At 44.8% G+C, this 27,964-nt stretch overlaps 1 protein-coding gene across 1 annotated transcript; it reads left to right on the forward strand.

The window, feature by feature from the left end:
• Nucleotides 1-27,908, forward strand: FBP1 (fructose-bisphosphatase 1). Its single transcript, XM_039224695.1, has 7 exons — nt 1-316; nt 12,376-12,538; nt 14,647-14,739; nt 21,274-21,414; nt 24,632-24,769; nt 25,839-25,958; nt 27,579-27,908. The coding sequence occupies exons 1-7, from the start codon at nt 147-149 to the stop codon at nt 27,768-27,770; spliced, it is 1,017 nt and encodes a 338-aa protein (XP_039080626.1). The 5' UTR covers nt 1-146; the 3' UTR covers nt 27,771-27,908.
• The last annotated feature ends 56 nt before the right edge of the window (nt 27,909-27,964 follow it).

The raw sequence follows: 27,964 nt of genomic DNA on the forward strand, positions 1-27,964 counted from the left end.
AGGACACGCCGCCTGAACCTGGCTTTGGCCGTTCTGCTCCGAGTGGTGCGGACGAGCGGCGCGATTGCTCAGGCCTCTTGGCGCGTCCAGCCGTGCTCACCTGCTGCCCGCACCTGCTGCCCAGCCCGCCGCAGCCTGGCCTCAGCATGACGGACCGCGCCGCCTTCGACACGGATATCGTCACCCTGACCCGCTTCGTCATGGAGGAGGGCAGGAAGGCCCGCGGCACAGGCGAGATGACCCAGCTGCTCAACTCGCTCTGTACTGCGGTCAAAGCCATCTCCACCGCCGTGCGCAAAGCGGGCATTGCGCACCTGTGAGTCAGGCCCCCGGCCATCTGGCAGCAGCGTCCTGTCTGTCTGTTCTGCTGGGGATGTGTGGCCCCCTTCCTCCTGCTGTCAGCCTGCCTGTCTGTCTGACAGAGGGGAGTCTGTCTCTCTTTTTTTCTTTTTCTGGTAGCCTCTTTCTCCCAAAGCCTGTCCAACTGCACTTATGTCCTGGTTCTCCTCCCTTGAGCGTGGGGATGCCCCCACTGAGGGGGACCTGGCTCACAGTCCACACCCGTCTCCATTCTGCAGCCCTCTCCGCTGGGCTGAGCAGCCTGCCTTTACCGCCTACTCTCAGCCTCCCGCTGGTGAAACTGGCTACCCGGGCTGAGCACCAGGCCTGCCCACAGTACCGAACCTGGCCTCATACAGGAGAGTGCGGGCGCGGGTGCCTCATTTCCCTTTGTCTTCTTTGACCTCCTTCACTTCCCCTGGAACTGGGGTCCCAAGTCAGATTTCTAATTTAGTATCTCCTTGACTCTAAACAAGTCCGGTTAGGAGGAAAGGAACCCCAGGGTAGGCTGGGAGGAAGCCTGCATGCTCAGAGTTCCCAAGAGTAGCAATGCTTGCGTGCAAAGTGCTGCCATAGATCTGGAGTGTCTGAGAGTCTGCATTTCTAAGAAGCTCTGTGGTAGGTGGTGCAGATGCTGAGAATCTGCAGATCACGTTGTGTGTGTAGCAGAGGAATCCTGGGACATGGGGTTCAAAGGGCACCTTCTTATGAGGCTTTTTGTAAGTAACACAGATACCCTTTGGTTTACTCTGGTGTGCGCAGACATTTTATAGTTAGACTGGTCCTTGCCTTAGCTGAGGTGTCCCTGGATTTTCAGAATGCTTCCTAACGTTTCCTACACTTAGGAATACTGTAAAAATGTGCATGATGCTCAGAGCTGATCTGAAAAAGTATAACCCCGAAGACCTGGATTCCTTTCTGGTGAGCTGTCTGGCTTTGATCCCACACAGTGGGTTGGTGGAGCTAATTCTTAAAATGGGGGCGTTTATCACATTTATTCAGATGATAAGCAGAGACGGGCCTTGCTGGGATGGGAACACGTATGTTAGGAAGGTGGTGGCTCCATTACTATTTCACGTAGAGCCACTCTTAATAATACATTTCTAAGGAGACTTTGCTTTAGGAAACACTCAGTTAACAAGTATAGGTGCCCTCACCACCTTTCTTGCCTTTGAGGACCAGGGAGCTTTGTGGAAAAGAATACTTGACACTTCTTGTGTTATTTTAAAAATGTGTCAGTACCTTTCACAGTCCCCAAAAGACTCAGAAACACAAAATGTGCTCTGAGGTGTAACTTTCCCACCTTTTATTTATTTTTTTTAATTTTTTTAATGTTTTATTTATTTCTAGGAGAGAGAGAGAGAGACAGCGTGAGCAAGGGAGGGTCAGAGAGAGAGGGAGTCACAGACTGAAACAGGCTCCAGGCTCTGAGCTGGCAGTCAGCACAGAGCCCGAAACGGGGCTCGAACCCATGAACCTCGAGATCATGACCTAAGGGAAAGTCGGCCGGCCGCTTAACCGACTAAGCCACCCAGGCGCTCTTTTTTTTTTTTTTTTTTTTTTTTTACTTTCCCACCTTTTAAATAGCCTCAGCCTTAGAGGGACCTGGACAAAAAGTGCTAGATAAAACATGTATATTTTTAGACTAGATAGTTGTAGAAATACCAGGTTAAAATAATATTGCTGTTGTGGGGCACCTGGGTGGCTCAGTCCACTAAGCATTCTACTCTTGATCTCAGCTCTGATCTTGATCTCAAAGCTGTGAGTTCTTGCCCCACATTGGGCTCTGCACCAGGCGCGAAACATACTTGAAAAAAATATATTGCTGTTATTATTACTATAAGCCACCTAAAAAGTTGCACTCCTTGGCAAAACTTCAAACCACTCAAAAGAACACAAAGGAAAAAGTGAAACCCATTTCATGTCCATTTCCTGGGGTATCAACTATTAATAATTTACACGTTATTTTCCCAGATGCTTCTTTATACTCATATAAATTTGTATATGTATGTGGATTTACATATGTATATAGCCTATATGTAATGTAGTAAACAAACATATTCTTCTGCAGTTTGCTTTCATCATTTAACATGTATAAGGAACATCCTTCAATGTCAGGACATATAAATCCACCTCCTTCTTTTTGACTGTTGTGTAGTGTTCCATGAGTTGTTTAGTGTATCCTGGGCTATTTAACCCTTCCCCTCTGGTTCCCAGGTTTTTGTTTCAGGCAGTCTTGTGCCCATGGAACAGGGGTGTGTAGTTGAAGGGGGAGGACCATGAACCTGGACACTTCTGATTTCCTGTGGGAAAATAAGAACTAGGCTACCTCAGTATGACATCGAGTCAGTTGGGCAGGCAGCAATAAGACAAGATCTCAAGCCAGGGCTCCAAATCACATTCATTGTAGACTTTAATATACTGGATGATAAAGCCAGTGTGCCTGCAAATAGCTTGTTATTGCTGAAGACTTGCCCTAGAAGGGCATGTACCCAGAGGAACAAGATGATTGCAGATTTGCAGGAACCTCACAGGAGCCAGTTTCTAGAGCTCAGTCGTGATGTCTCATCAGAGACACATAAGTTTAAAGTAGAGCCTGTAGTGCTCACTCTCTCTCTCTCTGTCTCTGTCTCTGTCTCTGTCTCTGTCTCTGTCTCTGTCAACCAACAGTTGCTGTTGCAGCCGGTTTCATTGTGGTTGATAAGACATTCATAGGATCAAGAGTTTTAAGCCAAAAGACTCAAAAGTCACCTCATCCCCCTCATCCAGCCCCTTTGTACTGACGAGGGGCCTGAGGGCAGGGGAGGTAAGACGTGCAGGTCTTTACACCACACGTTTCCGACTTTATTTTTCAGAAGTCGGTTAAAGCTCATCTAACTCTAAATCTTACCCATTTGTTTATTTTTGACGCGAATTAAGAATTGTACGTCAAGAAGCCATTGTGCTTCTAGAAGATCTGTTCTTGAAGGCTTATCTCTGTGCTTCTGCCTCCCCTCCACCCATTCTCTAGAGAGAAGGTATTGCCAATCCATGCAAGGGGCAACCTGCCTTCTGTTCTCCCGGGAGAACAGTTAGCAAGTGGATGGGATGAATTTATGGTTCAAACTGAAGTGTTTGCTCATGTCTTTGTTTTCACTTCTTTGGGAGAAAGTGGTTCTCCAGTGGCTTAGGCTTTTGCTTTAGGCATATGAAGTTGACTTCCCTTTTTTTTTTTTTTTTTTTTTTTTTTAAAAGTATTTTTATTTATTTCTAGGAGAGAGAGAGACAGCGTGAACAGGGGAGGGTCAGAGAGAGAGGGAGTCACAGACTGAAACAGGCTCCAGGCTCTGAGCTGGCAGTCAGCACAGAGCCCGACGCGGGGCTCGAACCCACGAACCGCGAGATCATGACCTAAGCGAAAGTCGGATGCTTAACCGACTAAGCCACCCAGGCGCCCCAGTTGACTTCCCTTTGTACACATTTCCAAATCAATGCCTAAAGAATTCGCTGGTTCTATTTAATTCAACAGAATGTTATTGAACACCCACAATGTGCAGAATTCTAGAAGAGATTGAGAGATAAGAACAACAGTGGGCTTATGCTGTAAGGCAAGTATAGAATTAGTTACAAAACACAATAGAGTTCCTGAAAGATGCTTTCATAGAGGTGCCAAAAATATGATGTGGATGGATGCAAAGGATTGTGGGGCATTGAGATGGGCATTAGCAATGAGCAGGGAAAGATGGTCCTATAAGACCTGACGGCTAGAGAGCATTTTGAACTGGGCAGTTGTGTGAGGGAAGGTAAGGGGTGGGAAGATATTCCTGGAGAATGTGCTCATTTAGTTTGACTAAGGCATGGAGCACATGTGGTGGGGCATTTGTGGATGTTAAATGTGAGTGTGTTGTGGAGCATCCCATGGCAGGAGTGAATACTTTATATTTTGGGAGTGCATGCAAAGGGGAGAGAGTACAAGTTGTTGAGTGGGTCAGTGGCATGATTAGCAAGTAATCTGAGGAAGATATGACTGAAAGCATAGACCTGGAAGACAGAAAGCTGAAATATGGGGAAAAGCCATTGAGGGTGGGGAGTGAGGAAAGCAGTGAGCAGAGCTGGACCATTGGAGGGGAGTGGAGAGAGAGCTTGAGGGAAGTCTTGAGCATGGACTGAGTGAGAAGGGCCATGAGGTTCTCAAAGAGAAGGTTCTAGCAATTGAGAGTAGGGCCATGCCATTAAAAACAAAGCAAAACAAAACCCCCAAACAGAATTTCAAAGCAGAAGCTGGTTTTAGAGGCTGGGGATGGATGAGAAGGTGATTCCAACATTTTGGAAACTGTAAACTTGACGTGTTGGAGTGTTATGCAGTTGGAAGTGTTGTTCAGCCTGCTGTTGGATGGGCTGTGTGGGGTTAGGGCAAGAAATCCTGTCTCAAGCTTTAGCCACCGGATTTTGACAACTTTGCCCTGAGGCAGAGAGGAAGAGGGGAAGAAAATCAGGACGGGGTTTAACAGAACATGGCAGGACTTCAGAGCACATTTGGGGGAGCAATGGAGTTGAACTTGGAGTCCTGCTGTGTCATTCAATTTCTGCGAGGATTTGGGCAATTGATGAAATATCTCTGAGCCTCAGTTTCCCCACTTATAAGATGGAGACCACTGTTTTTTTTTCAATCTCAGAGCATTGTGTGATGATTAATTGAATTCATTAAATAGGTACTAATATTGTCATTCTTTTGTTTGATGGAAGATTATTATTTTTTGTTGTCGTAAACTGATATATCTTTCTATTTTGCCTTTCAATTCATAGTAGTCACCCATGTGCACCCATACATCCCCAGGCATATATTCCAGACCGTCATACATTAGAGCAATGTTACACCATCAGGTCGATTACAGGAAATCTCCTATAGTGCTCATGTGGTATCCAGAAAAGATGTTTTCAAAAAAATTTTTTTAATGTTTATTTTTGAGAGAGAGAAAGAACACCAGCAGGACAGGAGCAGAGAGAGAGAGAGGAAGACACAGAATCCGGAGAGAGAGAGAGAGAGAGAGAGGAAGACACAGAATCCGAAGCAGGCTCCAGGCTCTGAGCTGTCAGCACAGAGCTGGATGCGGGGCTCAAACCCACGAACCATGAGATCATGACCTGAGCCAAAGTTGGATGCTCAACCAACTGAGCCACCCAGGTGCCCCATAAAAGTTGCTTTTATATATGGGGTTCTCTTGGTTGTTTGATGGAAGAAAATAATAAAGAACTTCAGTTTTAATTTTGGAATTATAGATCTGTTAACATTGTTATCTGTTAACAAATTTGCAGAGATTATGACATTGAACTTTGGAACTTTATCAGATTTTTTAATATTTCTTAAATTATCTTCTCCTTAATACCAGAGAGTGAATTGTAAATTCCTTTCCATACAAGAAGCACAGCCTCTCACAGGGCATCCTATTTCCCTGCTTTTGGCTGGCATGAACACAAGCAAAGGTTGAGGTTTGCAGCCTTTGAAAGCTGTTCTGGTTGACATCTCTTCTTCAATGAATTTCTTTTTTCTCTTTCTTTCTTTCTTTCTTTCTGTTCTAAGCATTTGTGTCAAGTTTTTTTTTAATGTTTATTTTCGGGAGGGAGGAGGTGCAGAGAGAGAGAGGGAGACACAGAATCCCAAGAAGGCTCCAAGCTTCAAGCAGTCAGCACAGAGCCTGACGTGGGGCTCAAACTCACAGACCCTGAGATCATGACCTGAGCCGAAGTCAGATGCTTAGACTGAGCCTCCTTGGTGCCCCTTGAACAGACTTCTGATGTGACCCTTGGATTTCCCTGTGTGGGTGAACAGTTGGTCATTTACCTTAGAATCAATCAATAACAGGTTGTGTTACCTTCTACTGCAGTGATAAGGATTAAATAATAATCTGCCTTCCTTTCTCTTCAGGTGTGTTCTGAAAATGAGCTCTTTCATTTGGTTCTTTTGCTTGCTGTCCAGTGTGGTGTCTTCTGCCCTACTGACATCAGGAAAAAATGATCCCAGAGAGTTCTTCTCTAAGACGGGTGCTGGCTCCAATCCTCATCTCTCGGGCTGTGCTTCAGAAATGTTGCTAAAGGCGGCTTTCCCCCGATCATCGTAAATCACAAACTTTATGGCTGCAAAATGGCTCATCCATTCTAGAAATCATGTGCAAATTTGAAAACAGTGCTAATATTTAATCCAGATTTCCAAGCTTTTAAAATACGGGTCAAATTTAGCGTATCCTTTTAAGGAATTCCCTATTCTATGAATTAAAGCAACGTAGCTTTTTCAAATTTTCAGTGAGGTTTACAATGCAAGTGAAAGAAGAGATATTGTAGGTAGCAGCTTTTCAAATTGATTTTTGCTTCCCAACCTCCTTAAAGAGAACCTGTTCTGTCTCTAGAGGTTTAAAAAGGAACAGTCACAGACTCAAACCCTGACAGGATGCTTCCCACCCTTGAATTACTTGGACTGCAAGGCCAATTAATTTGAATGAAAATGAAGTGCCTTTGAAGGCATTTCAAATGCAATACTATCCCCATTATGACTCTCTTCAGATGCAAACTTTGAGCCCTTTCTTTTGTTGCCAGTTACCTGTGACACAGTTCTGCACTGGCTGACGTCTCAAAACTCGCCTGCAAAAGTGGTTTAGAGGTCATGGTTGCTCCTCCCCCATTATCAACTGAAGTTTACTCAGTGGATGCCTGTGCGGCTCCCCTGAGAACAACACGGCTGCTGTCTGGCTGCTGTGAACCGGTGCATCGGGGGATTAACCCTCATCCTTGCAAAATGTGGAAGCAGAAACAATCCATCAGGGAGTTGAGACACCATGATCAGAAAGAGGGAGAGACAGAATTTGGAGCTACGTGTCTCTGCTGCAGTATTCTTGCGAGACCCATCTTGTTTCTCAGCGTGGGTATATTATTTCCAAGGAAAATTAGGGATGGGAACAGAATAATAACACTTCCTGCTCACTTACCTGTATATGCCAGGCTCTATTCTAAGCCTTTATCAATTCATTTACCCCGCATCCCCCATACATTCTCAGGTAGATATACTTAATTTTCATTATTACAGAAACCAAAGGTCAGAGATGCTAAGTGACTTTCCTAGGCTTGTTTAGCCTGTGACAGAGCTAGGACTTGAACTCCAGCAATCCAGAGTCCCAGCCTATGTGATGAGGTTTTGGGGTGATGGTGGGGTTTGGAGCTGATGGCCAAGAAATAATTCTTTTTTTTAAATCTTTTTTTAAATGTTTATTTACTTTTGAGACAGAGTGTGAGGGGGGAGGGGCAGAGAGAGAGAGGGAGACACAGAATCTGAAGCAGGCCCCAGGCTCTGATCTGTCCACACAGAGCCCTATGCAGGGCTTCAACCCACAGACCGCGAGATCATGACCTGAGCTGAATTCGGATGCTTAACCGACTGAGCCACCCAGGCACCCCAAAAAAGAATTCTTGAAGACCTCTTTGGTACCAGAAAGTGATTTTATTAAAGCACGGGGACAGGCCTTATGGGCAGAAAGAGCTGCAATAAGTCTGTGAAGAGTGGCTCCTTATATACTATAGGGTTGGGGGAGGTTGTGTCAAAAGGAAGGTTTCCAAAGAGATTTTCATATGTTAAAGACTCACAGATCACTGGAGGCCTGGCTATTGTCAAGCCAAGGTTGTTTTTCCCTCTAGCAAAGCATCAACATTGAGACAGTAGGGAGTTCCTGGAGAAACTTTTACTCTGCCTGCTGCAGGTTATAGGAGATTCAATTTTATCTGCCATTTCCTTCCTTTGTTCCCCCACATCACTATGGAGGGGAGAGGGGCTCCAGGAAAAGGAGGTTACAGGTTTCTGAAGATTAGGCTATTGATAAGATTGCCTTTTTCTTGTAATTTACTAAGAGATTTGTAAACTGATGAAGACTCTTACCAGTTTAGCCATCTGTTTTCTGTTCTTTCTTTGTTCTTGGGCAGCTAGGATTGCCTGAGGAATATCAGACATATCCTGCCTGGAGAAGGCATGGGGGTGGGGGCAGGTGGGGGTAATGCTAGTTTGTGCTTTGCCCTCAGTTTACCTATGTTCCCTCATCTCGTGGAGTTAAATTCCATGATGTGTTCCCTTTTCCTCTGTGATAACTGGCATTTAGGAAAAGCTTTGTTAGCAGATCAAGTGACCGTCTGGGTCACAACTAATGTCCCCGTCTCTGCATGATCAGTGCCCAACTGTTACTGAGTCCTCTGGGTGCAGTGGAGGAAGGAACTCCACCTAGTGGCTTACTGCTTGCTTAGGGCAACCCATTTCTTCACCCTTTGGCTTGCTTCTCTTTCTCCACAGATCGTAAGGCATAGTTGGCCTCTGGAAGGCTTTTTTGGTAGAGTTGTATTATGGTTGCCCCACAACCTTGCAGCCTCAGTTGCTGCCTGAGTCTGGCCCCGGGGAACAGCAGGTTGGAAACTGATCTAAGAAAGAGCCTGGTGGTGTGTGAAAGGGTGGTTGGTTCCATGCCCTCCTGTTCACAACAGCTGGCACGAACGTTGCTTCTAGACCAGGCCAAGCTTCTGGCCTCTGCTGGGCTCTTCTGAAATCTGCCTAGAATTCTGGTTTGGGGAACACAGTTGATTTACCTTCCAAGCCTTAGTTCAAGTGGCCAGGCAGAGGCATGGGCCACTCACGAGAAGCCAAGGCCCACATCTGCTATCCATCCGTAGACAGGTGACGCTGCTCTCTCCTTGTGGCCATCGGAATACACAGTGAAGGCTCTTTGTCATCTATCCTTTGGGGCCTTTAAGGAATGATGACTGATCCGGAGGCAGACATTTCTTGTTTCAAGAGGGTTTCTGAAAACTTGCAGAGAAAATAAACTCCATGTGTTCTTCAGCTAATTAGTTCCTTGAGGATATTTCTGAAGGCTTTTCTCTTCTGTCAGAGTGTCAAGAGACTTGCATGCTTCCGGCTTTTCATTGGGCTGTGGAAATGTGTTCCCTTAGGGACATCTTGCAGCTCTTCTGAAGGCCCCTCTTGCGCTGTGTTGGGAGAAGCCCGACTGAACATTTGCCCTGCCTGGCCTATCCTTGAGCGGAATAATGCAGGGCAGTGCAGCAAACTTGAAATCACGGGTAACTTCACGTGCTAAGACAAAACGCAGGAATACCCAGTGATATGATATGAACTTGGTTGTAATTACTATCGACGTGGCAGTCTGGGAACTCATTCTCCCGAACCCTGATTCTACCTCAGAATCACTTTCCTGTACCTTTAAGACTTTCTTAACACCAGGGGAAACCACAAGATGACCAAGGAAAGTTATAAAGTACCTAAATTTTGAGTTTGAGGGGCCTGGAATATTCCATCTCTATATATTTTGTTTTCATGTTTCACAAGCAAACTGGAGGAGAGTTGGGAAAGGATCCTTGTCATTAGAACAGAGGAGGGACCCTCAGTGGAGTAGAGAGGAGAAAAGGAAAGGTAACCCCCCAACCTTGCAGGCAGCGGGAGCCAGAGAAGGGGCCAGTTACTGCACTGGTTTGGCGGGGAAGACGGCCGTTTCAATGCCAGTTGTACTGCGTGTCCCCAGAGTGTTATTTGGCGCACCCAACACCCATTACAGATAGGTGGTGCCACCCTCCATTGACCCAGAGCAGAAACTTAGCACGCTGAGCAGCAGTGAGGAACTGGACTGGCGGTCTTGACCATTCAAGAGCACTTACTTGTTTCTTGTTTGTCTCACTCACTTGAATATAAGCTATATAAGGGCAGGAATCTCATCTGTCTTGCTCCACACTGTAACCCCAGCACTAAGAACATCTGGGGCATGATAAATACTGTGAAATGAAGGAACACTCACACGAGCCTCTAGGAAGCCTTTGAACCTGACTGCTCTTCACCCATCTTGGTTCCGGAGCAGGTGGGACATGCGCCAAAGCGTAAATAGGCCCTTCCCATGCCTGCCCCAGATGCCTCTGCCGCAGCCTCCCAGGCCTCTGGAGCTGTCCCCTTAGGCCTGCCCCCTGGGGACCGTGCCAGTGGTTTTCCCCGGCACTTTAAGGTGCGGAATGACCTTAAAAGTCCATTCCTCCTATACTCATTCCTTCAGGCTTAGGTTTCTGCTCTCCTGGGTGCATGTCTTTCACTCAGGCAGCAAGTGTTTATTGAGGGCCTATTATGTGCTGAAAGCTGGGACACAATGGATGAAAACATACTCTCCTCACAGGAGTGAAGGATAAACCAGCCATGCTAGCGTGATAGGGGATGAAACCTGGGGTCTCCAAGACCCCCCCTCCCAGCAGATGCAGATCCCTAATGAGGGCTCTCTTGAGAGACCAACCAAGGAAATTAATATTTTTATCTCATCTATTACAAGCCAAAGGCTGTGCTAAGCCCTTTGTGCCTCACCGCAGGGACTCCTCTAGCTTGAGGTATCACTGGCTTCAGGGGGCCCCTGCACCAAAGGAGGCACAGAGAAGAAAGCAAATTGCAGAGGTGAGATCTGAGCGGGCCTCTGTCAGAGAGCTGACGTTCCTTTCCATCAGCCTGTTCGCCCGCCTGAATTTGTAGTGACTTTAAGTGAGGACATCCCAGGCTCAGAAGGAGTGGCGGTGAGGGCCAGCGGGGACAGCGAGGGAGATGTATTTGGGTTGGTGGCCCCGCCAAACCCCTCTTGTTCCACCCAGAATCTGGCTGCCTTCTCCACCAGCATCGGCCTCACCACTGAGGTGAGAGGAAGATTCTGTGGAAAGAAGACCAAGATCCCAGACCACAGGCTGCAGCTTCGGGTCTGACAGATCCCTCGGTCGGTGACTCATGAACGAGGAGTGACATGGTGGGAAGGGGGGGCAGTGGGCAGAGGGCTGGCGGGATGAGACACCGTCCCCAGGTGGGCGGGTGAATGACACTGAGGAGGCACAGGAGGGGGCTTGTTGGAAGTCGGAGTTACCTTCTGCAGACAGACCAGGCCCGGCATTTCGGGTGGGGCAGCGCTCAGTGTTGGCTCAGGTTTGTCCAGCCAGGGACATGCGAGTCCTGTTTGGAGAAAACACATTTGCAGGAGTTGAAGCAGGGGCTGCTGGGGCCACCAGCCTCAGCCAGGGCCACCATTGTGCCCCTGGTCACCCGCCTTCAGCTGTTTGGCGGTGTCTTCAACGCTTCTACTTGGTCTCCCCACACGCAGTCTCTTCTCTTGATCTGTGCATCCTTTTTCTAAAACGTTTTCCTCTTCTCAGTGTTCCTGTTCAATCCCGGGCTAGGACAACCTGCCTCTACGTTAGTCTAGCAAACTAGGCAGCATGTTGCACAAGCTACTCCACTTCTGGGAATTCTGCAATGACTGACTTACAGTTACCTTGAAAATAAAGTAGAAACTCCAGATTCTCTGCTTCCTTCATCCTTGAGAGGCCTGGCCTGGGTGTCAGTGAGCTTCTCACCTCTGCTCCGCTTCTCTGGTTCGGACAAGCCCATCGGTGTCTGGGAGTGAACTCCCTCCTCCGTAAAATGAGGTGGTGGGACCGGTCACTATTTTCTTTCAGGAGCTTTACAGCTATAAAATCATAGTATCCCTTGGCTTTGCTTACATCTCAGGCCACCCTCCACCTCCACCCAGAAGGTTTCCTTGCCTGCTGTACCTCTCAACTGATTCATTATGCACTAAACCTGTGCATCCAGGAGGTAAAGATTGGTTTTGGGGGGAGGTGGGAAAGATCAAGGTTTTTAATACATAAAACACAGATATACACTATATTTGTAGTATTCAAATTAAAATTTCATGGAGGAGTGTGATTAGGAAAAAAAAGCTAAAAAGCTTTTTTAGGGGCCATTAAAAAAGCCTGAGAAACATGGATTTAACCACAAAAGTGTGCTGGGTTCCTTAACAGGTACTGGACAGGCATATATCTGCTTCTGGTTAGGAGTCCATCCAGGGAGATGGCCATTCTTGTTTTGTTTCTCCCAAACCACATGTCTTCCTTCCCGTCTTCTAAATCCTACTAATATCTGTTTCCAGTGGGTTTATAGGGGTATTGGCATATTCTGGTGGTCATGGCTTATATTTTTGTGGCTTTTCTTCCCTCTAGCTATGGAATTGCTGGCTCTACCAACGTGACAGGTGATCAAGTGAAGAAGCTGGATGTCCTCTCCAATGACCTGGTTGTTAACATGTTAAAGTCATCCTTTGCCACCTGTGTTCTTGTGTCAGAAGAAGATAAGCATGCCATTATAGTAGAGCCTGAAAAAAGGGTGGGTCTGCATTTCTACTGTTGAGGGGTTCAATGTAACCATTTTCTTCCTAGCTTTATACATGGCTCCACTTGCTCAGCCTGGCTGGGTTCCTAGGAATTGTCCTATCTCATTCCCAAACCATCAGTCATCATTCACAGACTCCACCTCACTACCATATCTGAAATTTATCCTTCACTGTCCACACCATAGTTCACACCAGTATCACCCCCATCACTGAACTCATGCATTGGAAAGACTCATATACTCCTACTCATCTCCAACCCTAAATTTTTGTGGTTATGTTCAAGGCTCTTCAAAGTCTGGCTTCTGTTAAGTACCTCTTTTGCTTCATCTCCATCCACCAAATAGCCAACCTTCACACTCACCTTTCTTGTCAATCTAAACTGCTCTCAGGGCACATGGGTGTCTCAGTCGGTTAAACATCTGACTCTTGATTTCAGCTCAGGTCATGATCTCATGGTTTGTGGGATAAAACCCTGTGTGGGGCTCTGTGCTGACAGCATGGAGACTGTTTGGGATTCTCTCTCTCTCTCTCTCTCTCTGTCTCTCTCTCTGCCCTCCCCCCAACTGTGCACTCTCTCTCAAAATAAATACACATAAAAAAAAAAACACTGCTTTCAATTCCTACCACTCATTTATGCACTATCATCTATTTGGATCCCATTAATTTGATTGCTTCTTGAAGGCATTGATGAGTTATATTCTTTTATGTACCCCAGCATCTAGCACAGTGCCAGACAGCCTGTAAGGGCTCAATAGTAAATTGTTGCTGAAGAAATGAATGAAAGAGTATAGCCAGTTTTTGAAGAACAACAATCATATGATTTAAAAAAAAACTTGAGATGTAATGTGCAGGCATATGGGCTTTATGACTTTCCCTGTTTGAGATGAACTGGGGACAAGAAGGAGTAGCATTAGAAAAAAGCAATTGGAAGATGAATTTAAAGAGGTTGTCTGATAACCAGTTTTGAACTTTATAAGGGGGGGAGGGGAAGCCATATTGGATTAACTTGTTTTACATCATTCCTAAAATACCACTTCATGTCAGATTCAAAGTTCATGTTTTTCTCTGCTGGGCTTCTCAAGGTACTTGGCAGTTTTAGGCATGTGGATTGAATTCTGTGTTTAATATCATCTATCAGTTACCTCAAACTTGCCTGACTGTAATGTGCCTTGATAATAGGCATGTTTCTGTTTTCCAGATGACAGCTTCCTCTGCATCAGCCAGGGTGATTTGTTAAGAGTAATAGGTCAGAGAATCAGAGAAACCTCTTAATTTGATGCAGAACATTTAAAAACCACATCATAAAGTGGTGGATTTGGAGATGGAAAATCCTCAGTGGTGTACTGGTAAACTCTCTCTCTCTTAAAAAAAAAAAAAAAAAAAAACTCCTATGTATAGCACATGCCAATTTCAATTGTGTAAATACTCCCATAGTTTATTTCAAGTTACCTACATGGCATCACTGAAGGCAGAGTTGGAAAGAGATGTGCACAGTTAGCTCTTGAGCACCTATAGCGACCAGCTCCAGCATACCACTGAAAATCCAGTTCAAAGACTGACATTTTGATAGTCCCACTCCCACAGAGATTTACATTCTTTGGGAATCACAGTAGGGTTATTGCTGAAAGCTCTGTGTGCTACAACCTCAAGTGTCATCTTTTACCTGCATGAGAAGACTTTTTATAGATCTTAATGCTGTCTTTGCTTCATCTAAGGAATTGTTATATTTTTTTCCCCTTATGCATAAAGAGAAATAAGTGACTAACCTTGTTTCTTTTTTTCTTCTGGCTGCCAGGAAACTCAAACCAAAATTATGATTCACCTATATCAACAGTGTAGGAATTTTTGACTTATTTATCTGTATTTCATCATTTTCATTTAGACCTGTTATTCTGTGTTTTCTCTGCCTAATGACATTTTGGGATATATATTTTGTTGTTGTTTTCATCCTGTATGCCACCTCATCCCTTCTGTGACAGAGGATAAATAAGACTCACATTTCTTGAACTTTCCCCTAGAGTCCCTTGTTTTATCCCCTTAGTGTATACTTGTTTTGTTATAATTTTAAAAGTAAAGTTGTATTTCCTTTTTCTCTGATCAGGGTAAATATGTGGTCTGTTTCGATCCCCTTGATGGATCTTCCAATATTGACTGCCTTGTGTCCATTGGAACAATTTTTGGCATCTACAAAAAGGTAAAATGTAATATATCAAGCCCCTGGTTTGAGATAAAAAGAAAAGTTAAGGTCAAGCATCCAGTACTATTTCACTATTGGTGGGCTGCCAGAATGTATAACATGAAACTCTGTGAGGCTTGAAATGGGTTTATATCTCAAGTTCCCACTTTTTCAGAATTAATGTCTTAACAATGATCCATTAAGTTGTTTACAAGAAAATATAGTTAAGGCACCTGGGTGGCTCAGTCGATTAAGCATCCAACTTTAGCTCAGGTCATAATCTTGGGGTTCGTGGGTTTGAGCCTTGCATTGGGCTCTGGGCTGATAGCTCAGAGCCTGGAGCTTGCTTCAGATTCTGTTTCCCTCTCTCTCTCTCTCTGCCCCTCCCCTGCTCACACTGTGTCTCTCTCTCTCTTTAAAATAAAGAAATGTTTAAAAAAATGAAAATATAGTAAAACATGGATGGGAAGAGAAAGGTATTTCTCTCTTTTAGGTATATCTTGCTTTCTTTTATGATGGAAAATGAGAGTAAAAATAAAGAACAGTTTAGATTTGTCACAGTGATCATACTATATGAAGTGAGATTTATATACATACAACAATAGAGTAATATTTATGTCAAAATTGTCCTTTAAATACTCTAAATCAGGGGTCTGCAAACCATGACTCCCTGGGGCCAAATCCAGCTCATTGCCTGATTTGTATGGCCTGTGAGAAGAAAATGCCCCTTTTGCATTTTTATTTTATTTAAAAATTTTTTAAGTTTATTTATTTATTTTGAGAGAGACAGAGACAGCACGAGTGGGAGAGGGGCAGCGAGAGAGGGAAAGAGAGAATCCCAAGCAGGCTCTGCACCAGCAGCACAGAGACCAATGTGGGGCTCGAGCCCACAAAGCCATGAGATCATGGCCTGAGCTGAAACCAAGAGTCAGACACTTAACTGACTGAGCCACCCAGGCACCCGAGCCCCTTTTGCATTTTTAAATAGCTGAAAAAAAAAACCCTAAACACTCATTTTATGACTCATGACCAAAATATGAAATTTTGTTTTTATTGTCCATAAATAAAGTTTTAATGGCATATGGTCAACTTGTTTGTTCACATGTTGACCTTGGCTGATTTTGAGCTGCACCTGCAGGGTAAAGTAGTTGTGATGGAGATTGTGATGGTGAAGCCTGGAATGTTTACTCTTTGTCCCTCTGTGCAGAGTTTGCTGCACACTGGTGGGGTCCCGGGCTCCTGCCTGGGTCTCTCACTTACGTGAACTGGGAAGGTAACTCTACTTCCAGAGCCTCTCTTTCCTTCTTTTTTGGTGTGTGTGTGTGTGTGTGTGGTGGTGGAACAACTCAATTACACAGACCAGTGAAAAATAGAATGGATCCCCATGGCCCATCATAAACATTATGAAGTCTAAAATATGTCATCTTGACTTCAGCCCCTCTTGTTTATTTTTGAAATAAAACCTCAGTAAAGCCTGAGCCCATTTCTTCATCTCAATGGATGAGGCTGTTAGTAATCTGAGTTTCCTCTGAGCTTTCCTGTTCCAGGATCCAGAGGCCACAGCTTGAGAAGTGGGACCACAATTTGTACCTTATTTGTCAGAGTGACTTGTCTAATTTGCACATAATCTCCTTTTGAACACATGGAAAGTAGGACCACCATGGGATAGTTTTCTTTCATCGTTGGTATGGATTTGGGTTTTCTGTCTTGGCTGAGAGACAGATCCACATCAAAGTCAGTTTGGGTAGTAGAAGATTCTAATGCTCATAACAAAAACAAAACATACTTTCCTATTATAGATATGGAGGGAGGTGAATTTACGTACAAACTATCAAATCTATAGTAGAGCAGGAGAGGCTCAGGCAAAATTCTTCCTCTGAAGGAAGACTCCTTTCTGGTTAATGATTTCACCAAAACCAAAGGAGTGCTGATGTTTGCCAGCCACAGTCTCTGTCTCAACCCCCTAAGGAAAGAAAAAATCCCTAGAAAACAGAGCCAGAAAACCAGCTATCAACTAAAAGAAAAAAAAAAAAAAATCAAAGCAACTTGCAACAGCAGCTTGAATTATGAATGCTAAAACTCAACAATGAGTCTCCATGCTCTTCTTAATAAACCTGAAGTGGCTCTCTTAAAAGACTAAAAAAAAAAGAAAGAAAGAAAAAGAAAAAGGAGAAGATGAGTTGAGGGTGATGCCTGCATAAAGGCAGGTCATTTCAATTTTCAAACATCTTATTGATTATTTGAAACCATTTGAGGGCTTATGGGATGTAAACATCCATAGGTCTGATGCTTCAAATGACACATTTACTGCTTTCTGCAGAGATGGTTCCGGGCTAGAATTAAGCTCCTTGGGGTGCAGCATTGATATCTGGAACCCAGCAACAGTGATCAGGTTTTGCCCACATGATGCCTGGAAATGGGTTCCAAAGGGCATAGGGTCCAGGGCCCAGGTTGTTCCTGCCGTGGCATTTCCTGCATGGACACCCACGCCCTGGCTGGAGACGGCCAAAAGTGGTAGAATTTTCCTGGGGTATTGAGTGACCATCATGGCTGGAATGTTTGTCTAAATACTGAACCAGCATGTTTCTCTACTGTTCATTTGGCCTTTTATTTATTTATTTTTTAAAGATTGTTTTTATTTTTGAGAGAGAGAAAGAGGGAGACACAAAATGTGAAGCAGGCTCCAGGCTCTGAAGTGTCAGCACAGAGCCTGCCGCGGGACTGTAACTCACAACTGTGAGATCATGACCTGAGCCAAAGTCAGATATTTAATCAACTGAGCCATCCAGGTGCCCCTCATTTGGCCGTTAAAAGCATCAGAAAATAAGGTCGTTTTTGTTTTACATGTTTGGGAATGGCTTTCCTGCCCTGTTTTGTCCTCCTTTCCTTCAAAAAAAAAAGTTTTTCAAGCTAAACGTATTTCATATGAGATGATTTTAGACCTCTCTGTAGTGTGGCCACACTGTACTGGACACATTCTAATTTGCAACATCCTTTGGAAATATCTAGTCCCTACAACTAAACATAGAGTTTCTAAGTGCTCCAGCAGTTTCAGAAGCCAATTCAAGTCCTTCAACTGAGCACAGGGAGACTTATTCATTTATGGCCATATGGAATGCAGCTTCCTGACATTGACACTTTGGGCAAAGTAACTCTCTGTGCCTCTTGTTTCCTTATCTGTAAAGGGAAGGTACTGAAGCTTAAAAATAATGCCCTGAAATAGTACCTGGCACATAAAAAGTGTCTGATAATTGTTAGCTATTAATATTACTTGTTTTATATATGTATATTCAATGGACAGTATCAGAACTCGAACTAAAGAATGAAATGAAAAAAGGGAGGGAGGAAGGGAAGGAAGGAAAGTAGAAGAAAATCACGGATTCTCATAACTAGAAAGCCCAATGGCTAGATTTGCTTCAGGTGCAGCTGTATTCAAAGACTCAGACCATGCAATTAGAAGATACTTGCTGTCCATCTCTCCTACGCTCCTCCTCTCTGGTGGCAAAACAGTGCCTAGCAAGTCCAGGCTCACACCCCTCCCTCTCAATTAAGTCAAGCAGAAAATCCAAGCCTCTTTTCTAACAATTCCACCAAGGTCATCTCATTGGATCTGGCTTGGCTTAGATCACATGGCCATCCCTCAACCAATCACTATGGCGTAAAGCATGCAATGATTTGGCTGGCCAGGCCAGGGTCATGTGCCCACCTGAGAGCTGAGGGCCCAGGAGACAGTATTTTAAGGAGATTAACAGTGAGTGCAGTTATCAGCAGAAGGGTGGTGGATGCTGACCAAGGAAAACTAACCCATGTTCACTGGTGATTATAAACTCCTTGAGGGCAGGGACGTTATTTTAATCTATGTTTTGTAGGCTAGGTTGTCTAGTGCAATAGCAGATGAACAAAACTGGCTGAGATATAAGGGCTTCTCAAATGCTCTGTGAGCCCTTCCAAGGAGGGTTTGGCTGCCCCTCTGAGGGAAGACCAGATAAGCGACATGACAGCATAGCTCCACTTCTGCCTGATACTCCCTTCCACTGCCTCAAGTCTCCAGAATCCATGATGTCTTCCTCCTTTTTTTTTTTAAATGTTTTATTTATTTATTTCTAGGAGAGAGAGAGAGAGAGAGACAGCGTGAGCAGGGGAGGGTCAGAGAGAGAGGGAGTCACAGACTGAAACAGGCTCCAGGCTCTGAGCTGGCAGTCAGCACAGAGCCCGACGCGGGGCTCGAACCCACGAACCGCGAGATCATGACCCAAGCGAAAGTCGGACGCTTAACCGACTAAGCCACCCAGGCGCACTTTTGATGTCTTCCTCCTTATGAGGAGGAAGTGGAATAAAAGAAATCCATACCTGCACCAGGTTAGGGCCTGGGATAGGTAGAGAAAGGTAGGGTCTAGAGACTTTCTCTAATTTTGCCCAAGACTCATTGGTGGGCCTGTGAGCATCTGTGTGGGAATGTGATGGATCCTTTGGAACAAAGGCATTTGCTGCTGGGGTTTGAAGGAGGGAATTCATGCTTTAGAAAGATCAGCTTAGGGAAGAATTCCTCCTAATCCATGATTCCATGGATTTATTTTCTCTTTAAGTGTGTGGATCATAGACAAGGTGACCATTTCTTATTCTGTGGAAGTCAGAGAATAAGATTGTTAGGTGGCAACATTTCAGGAAAGGCTGTTTACTCTTGCACCATTGGCACAGGCAGGCATGGATGGCTCTGGGTGAGGTGGGTGCTTTTCTTACTGGAGAACTGATTATTTCAAGCCTCCCAGTCAACTCATTTGTTTACATATTGCTGTTATCTGATTTCTCACTGCATTGGGAGGGTTAAGTAGTTGTGGTAGAGGATAATTGGAGCACTAAGTCCTTCTCTATGTTACTGGCTTTGAAGGAAGCTGGTTCTTTTTTTCAGGTTGGGCACTGGCAAAATTTGGAGTTTGGGAAAACAACTCAAAATTTGGATAGTGTGTTTGGTCTGTGTTTGGATGCAATGCAGTACTCTATGAACACAAACCAAACTAAATTGATTAACTTGACCTAACCCAGCTGACCAACCAACCAACTGCCTCAATGAAAACCATTTATTGAACACAAGAGTGGGAATGAGGGAAAAAGGAGAAAAAAATGGCTTTTGGACTCTTCCTTTTTTATAAACAACAGTGCAGGAGTCATGTATGATGCACAGGAAAATGCAAATTCCCAGGCACGCCGTCTCCCTTAGAATGTCTGGCTTAGTAAGCTTAGGCTGTACCCCCCAGAATATGCATTTTTAATAAGTGTACTGAGTGATTCTGATGCAGATGGCCTCTGGACCAGTTTCAAAAGTTACAGGGAAAAAATTACCAGGAATGTTTTTGTTGGGATGACCTCCATCACCGGCATTGGGATATAGATGTGCATACTTATTTTCAGCTACTGGAATCTATTATTGGGGAAGGAATAAATGAAACTGGCAGAAATTGCCCATTTTTGATTCTGTTTGAATTCAAGTAGAGAGTATTCAAGCTGAAAGATTTGCTTGGAGTTGTTTTGAGGACTGAAGAAGGCAATCATGTATTAATAAAGAAGATCCCCTTAAGACGTCCCCTTCCTTAGTATCAAACTATGGTCACATGACCCAGTGAGCTGTATTTTTAACGAAAAATGAAAAGATTAGTGTGCATAAGTGTGAGTATTGCTTTGTTAAATTTGTCTATGTTACTGTGTGACATAGGGGACTTGTGTGTGCATGTGCATGTGTGTTGGTACTGGTTTGTGGTGTAAGTGTATTTTTTTTACCGTGGGTTGTGGTCAACAAGATGGAAAGAAACTGCCCTACCCTGGAATGACTCTGGAGAGATCTTCTTTTTTTTATTTATTTTTTATTTTTTACAAATAGTTTATTGTCAGGTTGGTTTCCATATAACACCTAGTGCTCATCCCCACAAGTGCCCTCCTCCATGCCCATCTCACCCCTCCCCCCCCACACCCATCAGTCCTCAGTTTGTTCTCATCATTCATGAGTCTCTCATGGTTTGCCTCTCTGGAGAGATCTTCTAAATTCCTATATTTTTGAGAATTGCTTGGATATATGAGGCAATGGGCCACACTGCCCACTAAGGCACATGCAGCAACTGGCCAAAGCCCATAAAATTGATTTCCTCGCCAGACTAGCAGTCCTGCAGCCCAGTCTTAATACGTTTAAATAAAGATGGAGTAAACAGGTGAAAGACATTGATGCCTGTAGTAATATTAAATTAGTGGGAGCTGGCAAAGAGGCTTGCTCTTTTTCGAAAGTGATAATGGAGAAATGAGGGAATATCAAATTAGTAAAATTGGAGGAGGACCCTGACTGGAAAGAAGGATCCAGATACAGGAAATCTGCATTATGGGGGGAAGGCTGCTGTGGTAATATAATCAGGATATTACTGATGTGTGGAGGAAGGCCCCTCTAGCTAAATGCCCTGTTGTATTAGGAGAGCACCTTGATAATGCATCTTGCTAATGACTGAACTGGAAAAAAGAAACACAAACAAAATAAAACAAAAACATGTTTTGTTTTCTTTCTTGTCACAGAGTTCAGCAGATGAGCCTTCTGAGAAGGATGCTCTGCAGCCAGGCAGGAACCTGGTGGCTGCCGGCTACGCTCTGTATGGTAGTGCCACCATGTTGGTCCTGGCCATGGCGAATGGTGTCAACTGCTTCATGCTGGACCCGGTGAGAGACCCTGTGTGAAGTTAGGTGCTTGGTTGGTGACTGCAAGTGTCTGTTATTTGTGTGGGAGGGTGAGGGGGGTATGTAGAGGTGGGAAATGAGGTCCACAGCAGGGCAGGGACGATGGAGTGGGGAAGGAGTGAGGGAGATAGAGGAACACTGTGTATATCATGAGCAGACTACTGAGGTGAGAAATAATATCTGCCCAGAGCATAAGAAGGAGACTTTGTTCCAAAATAATTCTTTAGAACAGACATTACCCAATGGATTCAAATGCCCACTGAGTCCAGGGAGGCCATAGAAATGAATGTAGTGTGCTGGGGACAGAAGACCAGGGCAATGGTGGGGGATGGGGAAAGCTGGAGAGGTCTAGCAATTGTTACTGTTTGGGAATAAGGGCCCAGTCTTGCCAAGGTCAGTGTCAAGAAACACTGGATTTAGAAAATGTATGTGCTAGCCAACTAAAACACATTTATGGACCACAAAGGGCCTGTAAATGGTCTGTTTGCCACCCACTATTTCCATTACTAGCTTGTTTTGCAGAGGTGAATCGGTGTCCCAATGCAGTGGCTTACATTTCTTCAAAAATAGCTACCAAATTCATTTGATGTGCTTATGCATGCACACCTTCTGTGAACTCTTGCAGTTTTGATAAGGCTTTATTAAACTCAAGGAAGAGAACTTAAAGAAGGAAATGCAGATGATTCCTCATTCCACCTTATAGAGAAAAGCTACCTTATGGAAAGGAGCCCAAGGTGCCGTGAAAATATGAACAGTTTTAATTTGTTGATAATTCCTTCCACAGGCCTATTAATTGGAATTATTTCTTTATTCAGGTAGATGAAGGTTTCAACAAGCAGATGAATTGGGGAAAGAAATCTCTTTAAATATTTAGCCCACTTAAAGCCTACTGTTGAGTGTAGAACTCAGTAGGTTGTCACATTCAGCATGCATTCAATCCAGTGCCCCAAGGGAAAAGAACCGGGTTTATAAATACCTTTTAGTTTTAGACGAGTCCTCCTATGATAGTAACAAAACATTATCTATTCGGTGTTTGCTGTTGATGCACTGAACACAAGTACAGATGGCTGGCTGGCACCTGGAGGGAGACAGGTTGCTCCTAGTGAGGCTCTGGCTTCTGTGTGCACGGCAGGTGGTATAAATGAGAACGTAGGCTACCTTGGCCTCCTACAATCTTGCACAACTGGACTTTGCCTCCTTGGAAGAACCAGTGCTTAATAGATAAACAGGGCTAGGGGAACAACACCAGATTAAGCCTCTGAATGAGGCGACCTCCAGGGAAAATGCTGGCAGAACCAGAGCAAAGTTCTCCCGGAGCCCAGCGGACAGTTTCTGGAATCACTGATGTTTGCAGATTTACTATGTTGCCGGAGATGTACTGCTTCCCCCAGACCTTCTTCTGGTGACTTCTCTGTTACTTTTGAGTTGATGGACATGTAGAAAAAAATGAAATCTTTTCTCATTTCCAGATCGTAGACCGGTGTCTCTGGGAGTAAGTTTCTGTGTATTGGATGGTCTTTTGCCATCCTGAGACCTAATGGCCCCTCAGTGTCTGGAAGAACAGTGCAATCCTGCTATAATGGTTCCCTGCCAGGGACGCCATCTCATTAACCCACTGCTCGCTGGCGCCTGCAGGGCAAACCTCGGACCCCCTTAGCGCTTTCTTTTCATTTTGGCTGATGGTTTCCGTTAAAAGGACCAAGACAGTTCAATGTGCATTTCCAGCAGGCTTTAACATTCAGAAGGCTTTTCAGTCTCTTGTCTGCACTTGCAGGAGACTTTGCTCCTTCACATCTCGGATGTTCTGGCCAGATACCAGGGCAGGGAGTCTGGGAAGCATGGCTTCATGGGCTCTCAGCACCTGTTGTGTGCTTGATTCGTTTTCAACACTTCTTTTCTTTCCTCTTTTTTAATGTTTTTTTTTTTTAATGTTTATTTATTTTGAGAGAGAAAGAGAGGAGGGGGAGGAGCAGAGTGAGAGGGAGAGAGAACCCCAAACAGGCTCTATGCTGTCCACACAGAGTCCAGCTTGGGGCTCAATCCCACTAACCGTGAGATCCTGACCTGAGCTGAAATCAAGAGCTGAAATCAACTGACTGAGCTACTCAGATGCCCCTCAAGACTTCTTTTCTAAACATAATTATTTATTTAATTAGTTTTCTGATTATAAAATAATGTTTCTACATAACCGTGGTCAGAATTTTTGAGGAAAGAAAGCATAAAAGAAAAGAAGAATCACTCACAATAAAACCTTCCAGTGACCACTGTTAATTCCAGTCTCTTTTTCTCCTTTTCCTCCTCCCTGTTCTCCTTCTATTTTGCCTTCCCTCCCTCCCTCTATTCCTCTCTTTCTAAGGCAGACACACTCCCTGTCTGCAGGAACAGCCCTCTGCTGGGGTGAGTGGGGGAGGGGGGAGAGTAAATGGCTGGGGAGAGATGTATTGATACCTCCTTTCTTCCTCCCTCTCACCTGCATGGAGCAGCCCCCTCCCACAACGTAGGTCGTCAAGAACGCTCTTCTCAGGACATGTAGGAGCCCCAAACAACCCTCAGTCCAGAGCAGTAGAAGTTAGGTGACACTTTCCTTCCAGATTCCCATCTCCCCTAAAGTACCTCAGCCCTAAAGGCATCATTTCAGCATCAGGACTTGGTGGTAGGACCGAGTTCTAAGAAACACTTTGCAGACCCCATTCCCCCAACGACCTCCCCTCTGGTAACCATCAGTTTGTTCTCTGTAGTTAAGAGTCTGTTTCTTGGTTTGTCTCTCTCTCTTCTTTTTTTCCTTTGCTCACTTGTTTTGTTTCTTAAGTTCCACGTATGAGTGGACACACAATTCTTAATCTCCCTCAAGTTTTGCTGCTCTTTTACCTATTTCTGCCCTCCCTGTTTTTGTATGGTTTCTCTCTTGTTCTACTGAAACCATTTGAAAACAAAGTCAAAAATTTTGATTCCCCGACAACATCTGTGGCAGCCTCTTCTCTTATCTTGTTTCCTTTTCGCCAACTGACTCTTCCCTGGTCCTGTTCACAATTACTGGGATAGTGGGCTGGGGACATAGTGTCCCAGGGCCAGGAGAAGCATCCAGTGCCCTACAACCTCAGGACCCCTGCCCAGCTCAGCCTAGCCCAGCCAAGCACAGCCCTCACACAGGCCTTGGAGGAGGCAGCTCATCATCTCTCCCTCTCCTTCCTGTTTCCAGGCCATTGGAGAGTTCATTTTGGTGGACAGGGATGTGAAAATCAAAAAGAAAGGGAATATCTTCAGCCTCAATGAGGGCTATGCCAAGGAATTCGATCCTGCTGTTACTGAGTATGTCCAGAGGAAGAAGTTCCCCCTGGTAAGCGAAGGCTCTGGGAAAGGGCCCTTGAGTTATGCACAGATGGGTTGGTTCATGATTTACCCTGGAGGCTAAAGGTGGCAGGGATCACAGAGCCTTGGATTCCACTGTGCACTGACCCCATGATGAATGAAGTTTCCACCTAGTCCTGGGGACTGGAACTCCCGTGCCCTCAGATGTTCAAGTCCAAGGGTCTGTGTCAGCCTTTGCTATTTATCTTGGCAGAAGAAAACTAGGATAATAAAGTCAGCCAGATGAATGAGTTCATGGCAGTGAAACATTTCCCTTCTGTGGGTCCTGATCTCAGATGGTACAGAACATGGCTCTGGTACCCAGGTATCCACCTCGTGGTGTCCAATGGATTTCGATCAGCCATCTCGAGGTTAAGAGTTTCCATCTTGGGACCATTTTGAAGAGGTTACAAATGACCAAATACAAAGAGAAAGAATGGCTGTTTATAGAGCTGGTTCAATGCAGGAATGCCCACTTTTGTTATACTCTTACTTAAATGCAACTGAGGAGGAAGCCCAGATATTGTTTGACATTCAGGGCCTCAGAGAAGGCCCCAGGCTCTCTTTCCCGCTTTACTCCCTTTCTGCCTTACCCTGGATTCCCCTCCCACCCTGAAGCCTGCACACACACACTGCACTAGGCTTCTCCCCACGCCCCCAGGGGACGGCATTTGCGTTTGCCTTGTCTGTGTTGCCATGCTTTGCTTGGGCGGTTCTCATCCCCCGCCTTGCCCAGCTCTTTAGCTTGGCAAAATCCTTCTCAGCCTCCAAGGTCCTGTTAAAACGTATGATTTTGTGATGCCTATCCCAACCCCATAACCAGAATCAACCCCCCCCCTCCAGCTTCTGCATGTAATTTGACCTACTGTGAGATGTGTAAGAACAAGCCTATCTGTTTCTGCTCCTTGCGAACAGGATATTCATCATGTTTCCTATCATAGCCCCAAGTATGCACCTCGTAGGTGTTTATTAAATGATTATTGCATCAGATGAGCATAGAGGACACAGAACCCTTTTTCTTTGCGGCAACCTAATTATTGTTGATCTTAACCTTGCAGGACAACACAGCGCCCTATGGTGCCAGGTATGTGGGCTCCATGGTGGCTGATGTCCACCGCACCCTGGTCTATGGAGGGATCTTTCTGTACCCAGCTAACAAGAAGAGCCCCAATGGAAAGGTAAATAAATCCACTGAAAAGTGGTGGAGAGGCAGTGGATTTCATTTGCAGCCCAGGGGATTTGACTTAGGAACAAAGAAAGATGACAACAGCTGTTATATTGCAGTTAAGTTCTCCAGTAGGATGCTGAGGATGTGTGTGGCATCTTCTTTCCTAGATTAAAGGTTTTCCTGGTTAAAGCCAGGTGGCAATCAGCTCAAAATGGTCTCTTGAGAGCCCTTCCATCGCTAGAGATAAGTAATAGTGTTATGGCGAGGACGGGTGCTTCCAGTGGGTGCGTGGTTTGGCTTGGGAAAAACGAATGTCATTCATAACGTGAAATGAAACAGTTCAGCTTCATTGCCAAGGCAGAGAAATCAAAATGTATCCAGGTAGAGGTTTCCTTTGATTGCCTTCAAAAGGCATAAAACAGAAATAACTAATGAGCTGACATTGGCTGCTTGGAAAATGATACCTTCCTAGGGAAGGAAAGACTCTCTGGGGAAACCTTTCAGGTAAGCTGTTACCACTGACTGCACTGGTCTAATGCCTGCAGAGTCCCGAAGCCATGGGGTGGGCTGTGCTTGCTTAATGCTGGTTGAGGGATGACCCACTTTTCTTCTACACAGTGACTGTGTTTCCTTCCCAGATATTGTCCCTTTGTTTTTCCCAATACACAGATTGTCTTTTGTCCCCCCTCAAATGTGAGAGAAAGAATGGGAACAATAATCCCCTTAAGACCGTTAGAAATGTGTATGTTTTAGATATGTTCCAATCTCTGTTTACAGCTGGTGGTGTCCAGTTTGCTGAAGGCATTCTTGTTTACTTAAAACACCACTCTTGCCACAGCCACGTCAGGCATCCCAGCCTGTGTGATTAGCCTGCTCTATAGCACTTTTCTTTAATGCCTCAAAAAATTGTTTCTGAATACAGATATTGAGGTGCCTCCTTCTTCCCCCTCAATTTTGCAAATCTGGCCATGACACCTGTATGGAAATAGAGTCAGGAAACACCTGCAAAAAGCTGTCTGCTCAATAGGCAGACTGCATGAATATGAATACAATAGAAAAGTTAATATTTAAAAGTAAATGCCAAGATGTATAACATACTAAATCCCAACCCTGAAGCCTTCGGAGAATTGTAAAAGGAACGTGTACAGCGTTGCAAACAATATTATACTGTTTGGAGGAGCCAGTCTGCTTTCCAGATGTCTGCAGCCAGACACTACCATGGACGTTTAATGCGTTTAATGCTTTTAGAATAGGCAAAGCTCCATCCAAAACACACACCGAATCACTCATTAGGTCCAGTTTCCGTGCTGTAAAGAGAAGAGAACCATCAGTTCTGCCAAAATGTCATTCAGTGCTGAGTCCAGGTGGTCTGTCTTCCATTTGCATCAGGCAATCTATTGCTGGCTCTGGCTTGATGAATGGCCTTAATTTAACCAAATGGTTAAATTAACCATTTGGTCTTAGAGGCAGCTTTGGGGGTGGGTGCTACTACAACCTCCTAGAAGGAAAGAGAGAGCTATGTGTTGCCTTGAAAACTCCCACCAGCTCTGTATTAGTTTGATATAAGACAAATCCCTTTTCTATGTAATATTTTCTGGTGTGAGGGCGCGGCTCTTGGCTCTTTTTTCAGTTGAGACTGCTGTATGAATGTAACCCAATGGCCTACGTCATGGAGAAGGCTGGAGGATTGGCTACCACTGGGAAGGAAGCTGTCCTGGACATTGTTCCCACCGAGATCCACCAGAGGGCGCCAATCATCTTGGGGTCGCCTGAAGACGTGAAGGAGTTCCTGGAGATCTATAAGAAGCACGCTGCCAAATGAAGAAGTGGCCTTAACCACACCAGAAAGAAGTGCCATTTACCTGGACCTTTTGTCTCACACGGTGCTACCTGTTTCTAACTACGCTTCATACATTCCTAGACAGCAGAAATAAAAAGCATGGGTGTTTTCACCGTCAAATGCTGGGTAGTGCTTGTTGCTGCCTTACTATCTCAGTAAGGCTATAGATGGCATGT

This window comes from Hyaena hyaena, unplaced genomic scaffold, assembly GCF_003009895.1.
Source record: "Hyaena hyaena isolate Hyena2069 unplaced genomic scaffold, ASM300989v1 scaffold_1718, whole genome shotgun sequence".
In the NCBI taxonomy this organism is placed as follows: Eukaryota; Metazoa; Chordata; class Mammalia; order Carnivora; family Hyaenidae; genus Hyaena; species Hyaena hyaena.

Excerpts from the sequence above, each read along its gene's own strand:
- FBP1 (XM_039224695.1), top strand. The coding sequence starts at position 147 with ATGACGGACCGCGCCGCCTTCGACACGGATATCGTCACCCTGACCCGC. Across the intron at positions 21,415-24,631 it reads ACTGCTTCATGCTGGACCCG|GCCATTGGAGAGTTCATTTT; the intron begins GTGAGAGACCCT and ends TCCTGTTTCCAG. Across the intron at positions 25,959-27,578 it reads AGAAGAGCCCCAATGGAAAG|TTGAGACTGCTGTATGAATG; the intron begins GTAAATAAATCC and ends CTCTTTTTTCAG.